Source organism: Muntiacus reevesi, chromosome 1 (genome assembly GCF_963930625.1).
Source record: "Muntiacus reevesi chromosome 1, mMunRee1.1, whole genome shotgun sequence".
In the NCBI taxonomy this organism is placed as follows: Eukaryota; Metazoa; Chordata; class Mammalia; order Artiodactyla; family Cervidae; genus Muntiacus; species Muntiacus reevesi.
The window spans coordinates 240,267,923-240,281,471 of NC_089249.1; the positions used below are offsets into that span (position 1 = coordinate 240,267,923).

A 13,549-nucleotide genomic window follows, 5' to 3' on the forward strand; every position below is an offset into this window, starting at 1 on the left:
GAAGTCACCAGCATGCTCTAACACAGGAATGCAGTCATCATGGGGGCTTTGCTCCTGAGGTCATCCTGCACACAGATCTGCTTCTTTTTGCTGCATGAAAGCACCCTATGCCATGGGGCTTACATGGGATCATTAAGAAGGAGGGTCCCCCCAGCCCCCCCATTTCATTTCTTGTCTTTCAAGTAGAGAGGTTTGTGTTGGAGGTGCCCTCAGGGGTAAGAAGATGAGCAGTCTCTCAGAGAAGGTTCGCCTCCTTTTCTGCTCTCCACTCACTCTCCTTTAGTGGGACCAGATTGCTCTGGAATGTAATTTGGCTCTTTTTTTTTCAGAAAGATGGAAGTCACAGACTGTGACAGGAGAAGCTGGGAGATCTGGGTTCCAGTCCCAGTTCTGCCTACCTTGCAGTGAGTCCCGGGTTATGCCACCTCTCCGGGCATCAGTTTTCTCATCTGCGCAGTGAGAAATTGAGCTGGATGATGTCTTGGCTTCCTTGGAGCTCCCCCTTCTGTGAGAAGGACTTACTAGATTTGCTGAATGGTGAGGCGGTCTCTCCCAGCTCTGGGTGGTCCTCAACAGGCGTGTCCTCTCTCCCACAGGCGTCTTGGCCATCCTCATCCCCCGCCTGGACCTGGTCATCTCCCTGGTGGGTTCCGTGAGCAGCAGTGCCCTGGCCCTCATCATCCCACCCCTGCTGGAGATCACCACCTACTACTCGGAGGGCATGAGCTCCATCACCATTGTCAAGGACGCCCTGATCAGCATCCTGGGTTTCGTGGGCTTTGTGGTAGGGACGTGTCTGACGCTGTACGAGCTGATCCAACCAAGCAGCGCTCCCATCTTCGTCAACTCCACCAGTGCCTTTGTATAGCAAGCTGGGTGCGACCCTGCACCGGCCCACTCCCCCCTGTATGTTCCCCCAGCACCTGGCCCCAAAGCCTCAGGTGGGGTCCAGGCTCTGGGGGAAGGTAAGGTCGCTATCTGGGAACCCCTCCCTGGCTTCTGGGTACCTTGGGTCAGGTAGGGAGGAAGACAGGGTAGGGGGTAGGCAGCAGATTCGCTGCTGCGTATGAGGTTACCTCTAGCGGCAGCGCTGTCTCTGTTCATTTGTACCCTGAACTTTTCACCTCTTTTCCCTGATCCCACCTCCTCCCTTCACTGCCTGCCTCTCTCCTTCTGACCCACCTCTCCAAATTATCCCTGTTGCACAGTTCACTTTATCTAAAAATTTCAGTGTCTCTCACCTCATGTTTTCTCCTTGCCTGGGCCACGCCTAGATGAAATAATGTGGGCATGCCCCTCTTTATCAAGCCAGGCCCACCTCTTAGCCCTCTCCCAAGTGTTTTACCTCAGTATTCTCCTGCCTATTCGAGTCTCCACCCAGTAGTGGAGCCCACCTAGTAGTTGAAAACCAGCCCCCAAAGCTGGAGGTTTTGGCCTTCACTCTCTCTGGCTTGCCGTGACCCCTGGCAATACCACCTCTTCTCTGGTTTCCTTGCGTGGGTCACGATACTGTTATCTTAGTTGCTCGAACTGCTGAAAGATAGCAAGTGCTGCCAAAATTGAAAATATTTATATTTTATTTAAAACCAGATTTTGTTTTTAGATTCTGTCTCTAGATCTGGGACTATTTGCAACTTGTTCCTTCCTCAGTGAACTAGAACTCTCACTCAACTACTCCCTCTGAGAGGAAACTGATTCCAGGAGGCGTCTACGGAGGCCCTCAGCCCCCTTGGCCGAGGACCCCAGAACTTTTAGTCAGGACCATTGAAGTGCGGACCTCTGCGGGGAGTCACGGACTTTGCCTCCCATCAGCAAACCTGATTTCCTCCTGGGAAGGCAGGAAGGACTCAGGAGATGTTTGCCAGTGCACGAGGCAGAGGGGAAGAATGGCGATGTGGGGTGGGTTTCTCTCCATAGGAGGCTTAGAAAACAGCTGCTTTGTGCATTCAGACCTGTCCCCCCACCTCAGCTCCTGATGGACAGAAGGCACGGCAGCATCCAGGAGGACACCCGACTCTTGCCGTGAACGAGAAGATGAGGCCAGTGTGAGAGGCAGTTCCCAGAGTTTGCAGCAGCTGGTCTGACACTACATGTGGTGCTCGGTTGTTTACAAGCCCCGGAGGACGGGGCGGGTGGGCAAACACAGTGCCCAGCCCCGAGCTGCCTCCAGGATCTGGACTTCTAATGGAAGCACTTGGTTGGGACTTTGGTCTCCTGTGTTCTGAACACTAATCGTTCCCTCGTCCCTCTCCCCGCCACCCCGCATGCCTCCCTGGGTATCAGAAAAGAGGCAGCCTCAGGGCTGACTCACCTCAAGGTCAACCTTCAGGTTTGGGGACAAACTGCAGAGAAAGCTGGGAAATGTCCATTGCACTGTTGGCTGCCTCTTCTTCCCTCTTGGTGTGAGAGGTATCACAGGAGGCTGTTCACTGAGTCTGTGTCTCTTGAGTTGTGTATGTGTGTGTGTGTGTGCACGCACACACTCCTGTGTAGGTAACAGGGTCGTGCTGTCCTCCACCCCTGCCAGCCTCTTACCTGAAAGTGGGGAGAGCAGCACTGCTTTATCAGGGGTTTACTTTTTGTGTTTCACCAAAGCTCCTGGGGGCCGGGACCCACCCTCACAGCCCCAGCCTTTTTCTTTCTCTTCTGTTCCAAAGCCACTGTCTCATTCATTGACACCTGACCTACCTAATCATTTGTTCACTTAGGAAGATGCAGTCAGTGGTGATCTGATCTCCCTTAGGAAAGTGAACACTTTCCCCCATTCTTTTGGCTCTTTGGTGGTCACTCACAGGTGCTCACGTGACCAGGGTTCTAGCTGGAGGTGGCAGTGGCCCTGCCCTTTGGAGCCTCAAGCTTTCTAAGTAACTTCTGGTTACCAAAGTGTAACTTCAAGAACCATCAGCTACCATTTGCAAGCCCAGGCTCCAGCATCTTTCCAGAGCGGTCCTGAGAATTGTTTCCAGCGAGAAGCTATGGGCCAGTATTAGGGGCTCAGACATGTGTCCCACCCGCAGCTTCCACGTTGGAGGCTTCTGTGTGCTCAGGGCACTGCTAGAGGCAGTCCTGTCCAGGCAGCCCTTGAGACTCTGCCTGGGATGCTGGGACCTGACGACTGGACACAGGATCCTGAGGTCTTCTGGCCCCAGGTCAATTGCTTCAGGGCCCCTGCCCAGGGAACCTGGAGTGTAGGAGACACCGCTGCAGCCTTGGGGCTTCAGCAAACTAGCTTGGCCTGGTCTTGGCCCTGTTCGATTGTTTGCTGTGCTTTTTCTCCTTGGGCAGCCCGATCACACGATCACACGGCTGCTTCAGGAGACCCAGGCGAGGCGGATGCCATGGGGACCTTCCTGCTTGTGCATCTGCACAACAATCAGGCGTTGAGTAAAGGGTCGGCCAGATGGTTGTAGTGGAGGAAGCCCTTCCTTTTACAGAAGCAGCCGGCGAGCCCAGCTCAGGGAAGCTCACTCCTCCACTGCCCCCGGGGCTTCTCAAGCAGGGCTCCCTCCCTGCTGCCTTTGCAGCCTCTCCCTGGGCTCTGCTTTAGTCTCTGGTGAAGAAGCCCCAGCATAAGTAGGAGACCAATCAGGGAGGAAAAGAGCAAAGGCTTGCAGGAATGTGAGGCCGCATCTTCCTGACCAAAGGTAAACGATAGGGCTTTCTGGCCCAGCACTGTTCCACTCTGTGTCCTTCTCCAGTCTCCCCGGGGCGGCCCCAGGTTCCATCAGCCCAGAGGTAGCTTCTCAGAGCCCTTTGTTCCCTCCTGCAGACGCTGCTATTGGGAGCAGGTTTCCAACTCCCTGCAGGTAGTATACCTCTCCTTATGCAGGTTCTTGCTGGGAACAGTGTGACCTGGCATCCTCTAGTCACTTTTTCTAGAAGTTGTACCATTCACAAGTGGCATTATTTATATTTATGTTGTGCTGCTAAGAGCCCTTCTGTGCACAGACCCTGGCCAGACGGATGTGACTGTGTGGTGTGTCTTAGCCTAGAACCTGCAGCTTAACTCGTCTGTACTCACCTCTCCAGTCAGATTCACTGGCTGATAATGCTCACTGTTTACCCTCTACCCCCACGAAAGGCAAACTTTGCAGTTTGCAAAGTTGTCTTAAAGTGATGATCTCCAAACAGGTATGTTAAGAAAATCTTTTCCCCCTCCTTGTTCTCCTGCCTGGCTTTTTTTTTTTTCAAATCTCTCCCATCCTAAATTGTAGACCATCATCTCTGTTTAACACTACATGTTCACCGTATGTTTTTTGGAAGTGCAGAATCTCAATTTATGTCTGTTTACAGCTCTCTGTATTCACTACTCACTGCAAGGGAGTCTGTATCAGTTTATTTCATGGCTGATTGGATGTTCAGGTGAGCCCTGGCATCTGCCTAGCTCAGGACACAAAGCTGCTGCTTCTCGGTGGAGATAAAATTAAAAAGGCTTGACTTGATGTACAGGAGTCGGCTCCAAGTCTGCCTTAGAATTTGATTTTCCAAGGTACATTATGCATCTCCAAGACCATTAAGAGGAAAGGAAAGAGTACGGTTTGTATTGAAATCATGGTTAATACTTTTAGACAGTCCTGCTAGTTGCAAGGCTGTTTGCACTCACAGCATCAGCCTGTGACATCTCTTCCCTGTCCTTTGTACCCCCGGGTCTTTCCCTGGCCAGGGGACATAAATGGTGCTGAGCTGAGGTTACCAGAGTCGTGGTGGGGAGTAATGGTGAAGGTGCCTGCTGTCAGCCATGTTCTTTTGTTTCAATCAAGGTGATGCTGTGGAAGTAGTTTTGTTTTACTGAACAATAAAATTATGTGACTCTGTTGTAAACCATGTCAGTGGATGTGTGAATAAGAGGAATATGAAAAAATGCCATCCAACAGGTCTTGATAACTAGACAGTCCTGTGTATGTTACGTGCCTGTGTGGGTGTGTGTGTTCTGAATGGTACATGTAGAAATATGGATCATGCAGGAACTCATGGAAGATTTTGTTTTGGGTTCTGCACGTGGATCATGTGTTAAACTTTTCCTTAATAAATGAACTTTATTTTTTATTTTTGAGAGCTTGGAGTCTGTGTCTTTGTTTTCTCTCTCTCTCTGTCTTTTTTTTCCCCCCAATCACTCAGATCCCTTTACTGGATCTTAGGTCAAAATGTTTCTTGGTTTATGTCACAGAACTCATCTGGGGGAGTAGTGGAACAATAGACCCACCTGTGGTTGGAGAGTCTCTGAGAAAGGGCAGGTAGTTACTTTCCTGTTAGACAATCCTGCTCTTCCTAAGTCTACTTCTGCTTCTCTTGAAAGCTTGAGTAGGAATTCTTAGCCCCCTCTGTGCATGTCAGAGGACCACCCAGGACAAGTGTGATGGTTTTCAGTGTCAAGGTGGTTGGGCGATTGTACTGAATAACCCAGTTATTCAATTAAACACTAACCTAGGTGTTGCCGTGAAGGCATTTTGTAGTTGTGGTTAATGTCCGCAGTCAGTTGCTTTTAAATAAAAAGATAATCCCCAAAATGTGGGTGGGCTTCATCCAGTCAGCTGAAGGGTCTCAAGAGCATAATGGAGGTGGTTTCAGTGAGAAAGAAAAAATTCTGCCTCAAGACTGCAGCATTGACTCCTGCCCAAGAGTTTCCAACCACCAGCTGGCCACGTAAATTCTGAACTTGCCAGCCCGCACAATCACACATGTTCTTGAAATGCCTGTCTGTGTGTCTCTCTCTCTGTCTCCTCCTCTCTCCGCCTCCCACCACCTCCCATATGTTTCCATGTGTTTTCATCTCCATCTTACTTGTCCTGCTTCTCTGAAGAACCCTGACTGATACAAGAGGTAATACTTGTATTACCCCCCCTTTTCTTGAAGTAACGAGATAGATGTCTGGACATGGAAGAGATGACTCCCCTTCCTTTTTTGTCACATTGAAGAGGAAAAGCAAGGCCATCCAAGCTGCCACTAAGATGGTTTGAAAACTAATCTTCGTTGGCTACTAGATTAGACTTCTCTAAAAGCAGAGCCCTCAAGGAGCACTGTTGAGGCACAACACTTACAGAGGAAGGTGGGGAAAGACGACTGTTCCGATGATCACTGTTACTATTGGAACTGAGGGGCTCAGAGGCATTCAGTGACTGTTCCAGGACAGCAGCCAGCAAGGGGCAGAGTTGGGATGCTTACGCAAGCCTTGTGGTTGCGGAACCCAAGCTCTTCCTGAGGCGCTGGCTGCCTCGCCCTCCTTGTTGCAGCCTCAGGTGGGAGGGCCACCCTTAGGAACTGTTGAGAGGGTTAGAGAGAAAGCTATACGGTACCTGGCATGCGGAGCTCATGAAACATCTTATGAAGTATTAGCTGAATTGAAGAAAACCAAGATTTGGAGAGAAGCAGTTTTACTTGTTTTTTTGGTTCTGTGTTCATTCATTATAATCTTGTCTTGCTCACTGGCTTCAGGCAGAGCATTCAGCCCTTTTTAGACTGTTCACCTCATGTTTTTATTCCTGCTCATAACCGTACATAATAGCCATAATCCCTCCTTCCAGGTAACCAAGGTGCTCAAGATCAGCCCACTGCACTTGCACAGACATAAGCGGAGTGACAGGAACTGGATTTGGACCCTAGATCTAGCTAGGGCTTTTTGCTAAGTAGGTTGGTTTCTTCAGACCCAGCCCATTGCAGATGTGTGCCAAGAAACTGTGTGTGTCTTCAGCCAGTACCCTTTACTAGATCCTTGGCTATTGGTATCCTCCCACCTTTGGGAAAATAAATAGGGATATAATTTACATATGATAAAAGTCATCTTTTTTTTTTTTTTAAGTGTACAACTTGATGAGCTTGGGCAAATGCATGCAGTCATCTGACCACCATTTCAGTGAAGATACAGAATGTTAACTTTACCCCTGTAGGTCCCTTGTGTCCCTCTGCTATCAGCCCCATCCCCCTGCCACTCGCCCTCGGGAACAACTTATTTAACTTTTCTGTCTCTAGTTTTGCCTTTTCTAGAATGTCGTGTATATGGAACGTAAGTGTTGTCCCTTCTGTCTGGCTTCTTTCACTTTGCATAACGCTTTTTATACTTAATGTTGTGACATGTCTCAGGAGTCTTTTTATTTCAGGATGATACTCGTGTGGCTGAACCATAGTTTGTTTATTCTTTCACCAGTTGTTGGGCATTTGGGTTGCTTCCAGTTTTGAGTGTTCTGAATAAAGCTGCTATGGATATTGCCCAGATCCTTGTGTGGACATACGTATTTATTCAGTTCAGTTCAGTTCAGTCGCAGTCGTGTCCGACGCTTTGCGACCCCATGGACTGAAGCACGCCAGGCCTCCCTGTCTATCGCCAACTCCCGGAGTTTACCCAAACTGATGTCCATTGAGTCAGTGATGCCATCCAACCATCTTATCCTCTGTCGTCCCCTTCTCCTCCTGCCCTCAATCTTTCCCAGCATCGGGGTCTTTTCTAATGAATCAACTCGTCGCATGAGATGGCCAAAGTATTGGAGTTTCAGCTTCAACATCAGTCCTTGCAATGAACACCCAGGACCGACCTCCTTTAGGATGGACTGGTTGGATCTCCTTGCAGTCCAAGGGACTCTCAAGAGTCTTCTCCAACACAACAGTTCAAAAGCATCAGTTCTTCTGCACTCAGCTTTCTTTATAGCCCAACTCTCACACCCATACATGACTAGTGGAAAAACCATAATCTTGACTAGACAGACCTTTGTTGACAAAGTAATGTCTCTGCTTTTTAATATGCTATCTAGGTTGGTCATAACTTTCCTTCCAAGGAGTAAGCGTCTTTTAATTTCATGGCTGCAGTCACCGCCTGCAGTGATTTTGGAGCCCCCCCAAATAAAGTCTGTCTCTGTTTCCATTGTTTCCCTATCTATTTGCCATGAAGTGATGGGACTGCATGCCATGATCTTAGTTTTCTGAATGTTGAGCTTTAAGCCAACTTTTTCACTCTCCTCTTTCACTTTCATCAAGAGGCTCTTTAGTTGTTCTTCACCTTCTGCCATAAGGGTGGTGTCATCTGCATATTGGAGGTTATTGATATTTCTCCCGGCAATCTTGATTCCAGCTTGTGCTTCATCCAGCCCAGCATTTCTCATGATGGTCTCTGCATACAAGTTAAATAAGCAGGGTGACAGTAAACAGCCTTGACGTACTCCTTTTCCTATTTGTATTTATTACTTTTTGGTAAAAACCTTGGAGTGTAATTGTGAGGTTGTATGATTCAGTGTATACCAACTTTATAAGAAACTGGAAGTTTGTTTTCCAAAGTGGCTGTACCATTTTGGATTCTTACCAACAATTTATGGAAGTTCCATTTGCTCCACATTCCTTCCAATACTTCATATTGTGGTTTTTTCAGTTTTACCCGTCTTAATTGGTGTGTAGTGGTACCTCATTGTGATTTTAATTTTCATTTGCCTAACTGCTACTGACGTTGTGCATCTTTTTCTGGGTCTTTTTGCTATTGGTCTTTTTTTTTAATTAAAACTTTTTATTCATAAACAACATGATTGTCTATGTGGAAATGCAAAATGCAGAAATACAGAATAAAATTTACCATTAGAGACAATTAGCACATTCACAGTGTTGTGCAGCTATACCACTACCTAATTCCAGAATATTTTTATCACCCCAAATGGCAACCATATACACTTTAAACACTTTCTATCCCATCCCCACTTGCTGTTTTAAAATGTACATGGGTCAGAATGGCTGCTATCAAAAAGTCTACAAACAATAAATGCTGGAGAGGGTGCAGAGAAAGGGGAGCCGTCTGGGTCCCACTGTTGGTGGGAATGCAAATTAGTACAGCCACTATGGATAACAGTGTGGAGATTCCTTAAAAAACTGGAAATAGAACTGCCATACTATCACCCAGCAATTCCACTGCTAGACATACACACCGAGGAAGCCAGAATTGAAAGACACACGTATACCCCAATGTTCATTGCAGCACTGTTTACAATAGCTAGGACATGGAAGCAACCTAGATGTCCATCAGCAGACAAATGGATAAGAAAGTTGTGGTATATATACACAATGGAATATTACTCAGCTATTAAAAAGAATGCATTTGAATCAGTTCTAATGAAGTGGATGGAACTAGAGCCTATTATACAGAGCGAAGTAAGTCAGAAAAACACCAATACAGTATATTAATGCATATATGTGGAATTTAGAAAGATGGTAACGATGACCCTATTTGTGAGACAGCAAAAGAAACACAGAGATAACACACTTTTTGACTCTATGGGAGAAGGTGAGGGTGGGATGATTTGAGAGAACTGCACTGAAACATGTATATAACCATATGTGAAATAGATCACCAGTCTAGGTTTGATGCATGAAACAGGGCACTCAGGGTCGGCGCACTAGGTCGACTCTGAGGGATGGGATGGGGAGGGAGGTGGGAGGGGCGTTCAGGATGGGGGATACATGTGCACCCATGGCTGATTCATGTCAATGTGTGGCAAAAACCACTACAATATTGTAAAGTAATTAGCCTCTGATTAAATAAATTTAAAAAATTAAAATGTACATGGGGTTTGTTTTGCTTAGATATGGTAAGGTACACAGAAACCGATAGGACTGTCATGAAGGATGGTTTTAAAATTTTGTTTATTTATTTTTTGGCTGCATGGCATATGGGACTTTAGTTCCCTGACCAAGGATCAAACCTGCGCCCCCTGCATTGGAAGTGCAGAGTCTTAACCACTGGACCACCAGGAAAGTTTCAGGATGAAGTTTTTATACTCGCAGATCCATAGAAACAGGAGGCAGAGCCACACAGAAAAGTGCCAGGGGTGATCAGGAGGCAGAAGAAGAGAAATGGAAGCGTGGGTGGGAGCCTTTTTGGCGGTTTTTGTGGGAAAGGCAAGGCAGGGCAGGGTTAGCAAGCTGAGCAAACTTGAGGTTAGGTAAACACTTTAGGCAGCCTGGGCTGTAGAGGTGGTCCCTAGTTATCCAGAATTGGGCCTGGAGTGATTTAGGGTGGGGACTGTGTTCCACACTGATAAGATGAGTTGGGTTGGGAATTGCTCTCTGGATTGGTTGATTTGCTCATCAAAGGGATGTCCTCTAGCAGGCTGTTTGCTGTCTCCAGAAATCAGCTGACTCTGGGAGGGGCAGTCCCGCTCTGGGTCCACAAAGGCCCCAAAAAGTCAAAACATCATAAAGTGCAGAAAACAGAAAATGTGATTAAAACACTCCCTCCTCTTACCTCTGGCAACTACTAATCTGCTTTCTGTCTCTATGGGACTTTCCTATTCTGGACACTTTATATAAATGGAACCAGACAATATGTGACCTTTCTGGCTTCTTTCATTTTATATAATGCTGTCAAGATCCATCCGTATTGTAGTGTACATTAGTAGTTCATTCCCTAGCAGCAGTCACAAAACTGCTTTCTGTTTCTTGATTTCATTACTCAATGTAACCAGCATCCTCACCATCTCCTTTTCTCCTCCTTCACCTTCCTCTTCATCAAATTGACCATTTTCCTTCTTTTCTTGGTTTCCTGATTCCTTAGTTCCCTGGTTCCCTGGTCTGTCTACTTTAATGAAGTATTTATTCAAATAATTTTCTTCTTTTAAAATTTGGTCTTTAGGGACTTCCCTGGTGGTCCAGTGGCTAAGACTTCGAGCTCCCAATGCAGGGGGCCCAGATTTGATCCCTGGTCAGGGAACTAGATCCCACATGCTGCAACTAAGCATCTGCATGCCACAACTAAGGCTCAGCACAGTCAAGTAAATAAATAAAAGTAAATTTAAAAAATGTTTTTAGAACTTTGGTCTTTAATAAGATAAACTTTTTATTTTGAAGTGATTATAAGTTCACAGAAAGGTACAAAGAAATATATAGGGGAATCCAGTGCACCCTTCACCCAATCTCTCCCATGTTGACAACTTGCATAACTATAGTGTTGTAGCCATGCGTTCTGGGAAACAAACTCACTCAGAAGGACAATGCAGATAGTGGAGTGCAGTTTATTACACCGGCAGGCCCAAGGCAGAGTCTCCTCTTAGCCAAGGACCCTGACCAGTTTTTGTGAAAACCTTGTATACCCTAAGCATACGTGCCCAAACCCACCTCCCCAAATTCCCTGAAACTAGTCTGAACAAAGGAAAAAGAAAGATACAGTCAAAGTCAACCCATGATTCATATGCCTTAAACCTAGGTAGTTAACTGGACACTTATCAATAGGCTTGTGGTCATTCCCCAGCAAGCATAATAGAATGTATGATTCTATTCGGTCACACAGATAATTAGGGTATTCTTTTAGGCCGGGCTCTCCCTTCCAGGGGCCTGGTTTTCCAGTTGATGTGTTGTTTCCACAGATACTGGGCATATAGCTCAAAGTCCACAGTCCAGCCCAAGATGGAGTCCTGCTTTCAAGATAGAGCCTGTCCTGTTTCCTCCTTCATTCCCCCCTCTTGATGCTCTTAACTCATAATATGAGGATCATTCATAAGGATATATTGCACCCTGGCTCTCCGACCACCAATTTGGGAGAATGACACCAACCTTTTGGTTACAAAGCTCATAATACATTGTAAAATGCAAGGTCCACAGAACAGAACTATCAAGGCAACTATAACAATGGTAAATTAATTTTCCACCAATCACCCTTCACCCAAGATAGTACTGAAGTCCAGAAAGGGATTTTTTTCATTTGACATTGCTTTTACCTGGTTTTTCATGACATCTAAAGCAGCTGATACATTACCAGATAAATCAGGAATATATACACAACATTCAACCTTAATTATAGCACAGGTCTCTCCTTGAGCAGCAGTGTGCATGTCCAAAACCATTCTAATTTGAACTACTGCTTCTGTTATTTTTATGAAACTAGTATTTACATAATATGTAACCCCATGACCCAAGTCTATTGACTGTAGGTCTGGCTTACATCAAGAGAACAGGGAGAGATTATGACTGTGTCCCAGAAAAGAGCAGAGTGGTTTAAAATCTTGGCAGAGTGGTTGCAGCCACCAGGGAAGTCCATCCATCACAGACAGAGGCATAGCCCCACATACTCAACAGTTGGAGGTATTGTGGAAGTCCATGTAGGAATGTGTACGTTGATGAGACCAACCAGCAGGAGTTGATTATGTGGCTTCATCCTGAAGGGGCTCATCCAGGATCTTCTTTTTCTTCTTCTTAAGGATGATCTTGGTCTCTTGAGGGTCAGTGGGGTCCCTCTGTGCAGTCCACTCAGCGTTTCCTGGGTCTGTGTGGTATGCTCTCTTCACCCTCGTATGATGGTCCAAGGGGCAATACCTGCAACTTGAACTGCAGTAGGGGTAGTTAGAATAACAGTATAAGGGCCCTTCCACCGAGGGGCTAACGAATCATGTTTCCAGTCTTTGACCCATACTTGGTCACCAAGTGTAAACTCATGAATCTGTTCCCCAAGGGGGAATGGCACGCTTTCTTGTACAAACTTAGTTACCTGATTTATTACCTTACCCAGTTCCATCTGCTGCGAAATCCTATCCCCCCTTACCTGAGGCAAATTTGTTGACAACTGTTTAATTATGGGAGGGGGCCTCCCATACACAATTTTGTATGGAGAATAGCCATGGTGTTGTACCTGGATCGCCGAATCCCACCAAACACCACAGGAGCTGCGGATCGATGCAAAAACAGTGAGGAACTTTATTACAAGCTTGAGCAGGGACTCTCTTCACACAGCGGCGAAGGAGCCCCCAGTGAAAGCGGCAAATCCTTTTTATACTGTATAGCAGGGGAAGCGGGAAGGGAAGCTTAAGGGGATTGGTTAATTCTTCAACTAAGGATGTCTTGTTAGCTACTGATTGGTGGGTTAGAGTAAGGGGGGGTGATGGACTTTCCCGTCCTCCCCTGATTGACTCGTTGAGTTTCTTTCTCTTTAAATTTCGTTTTCTCTCCTCGGGAGGGGGTTTTACTCAAAATGGCGGTGCTATCCTAAAATGAAGTCGTTTGGGTTTCACATTTCACATTTCCCCCTCTTCTAGTTCCTATGGAAGGCCCAATCATGGGTCTTCTACAGAGTCAACTATATCATCTGTGGAGACAGTCGAATATTGAGATCTGAGTAACATTAGGTGGACGGTATTAAATCTACCTTTTACAAAGGACATAATCCTATTTAATATATAGGGACCTACAGTTAAGATTAATAACAGTAGAATGAGGGGTCCTAATAGAGAAGAAATCAGGGTGGTCAACCAATGGGAAGTACTAAACCAAGACTCGAACCATGATTTTTCATTTTCTCTTTCTTGCTTTCGCCTACTTAGGCCTTCTCTAACTTTCTGTAGCGATTTCTGTACTACTCCTGAATGGTCAATATAAAAACAGCGTTTTTCTCCTAGGGCTGCACATAGTCCTCCTTGTTGTAAAAGTAGCAAATCTAAACCTCTTCTATTTTGTAACACTACCGCAGCCAGGGAACTTAAGGATTCTTGGAGGTGGGAAATGGATCTTTCAAGCTCTTCAATATCTTCATCTGTGGCAGCCCTCAGTGGGTTACCCTGCTCATCTTGGAGCGTTAAGGCTGCAATTGCACTTC

At 46.3% G+C, this 13,549-nt stretch overlaps 1 protein-coding gene across 3 annotated transcripts in view; it reads left to right on the top strand.

Annotated features, from left to right (window-relative positions):
* The window catches only part of SLC36A1 (solute carrier family 36 member 1), a 48,936-nt gene extending 43,883 nt beyond the window's left edge, over positions 1 to 5,053 (top strand). For all 3 annotated transcript variants that reach the window (XM_065918954.1, XM_065918953.1, XM_065918955.1), the window contains one exon: positions 597 to 5,053. In XM_065918954.1, the coding sequence (XP_065775026.1) occupies positions 597 to 868 (272 nt within the window). In that variant the 3' untranslated portion in view covers positions 869 to 5,053. The remainder of the gene's footprint in view (positions 1 to 596) is intronic.
* The last annotated feature ends 8,496 nt before the right edge of the window (positions 5,054 to 13,549 follow it).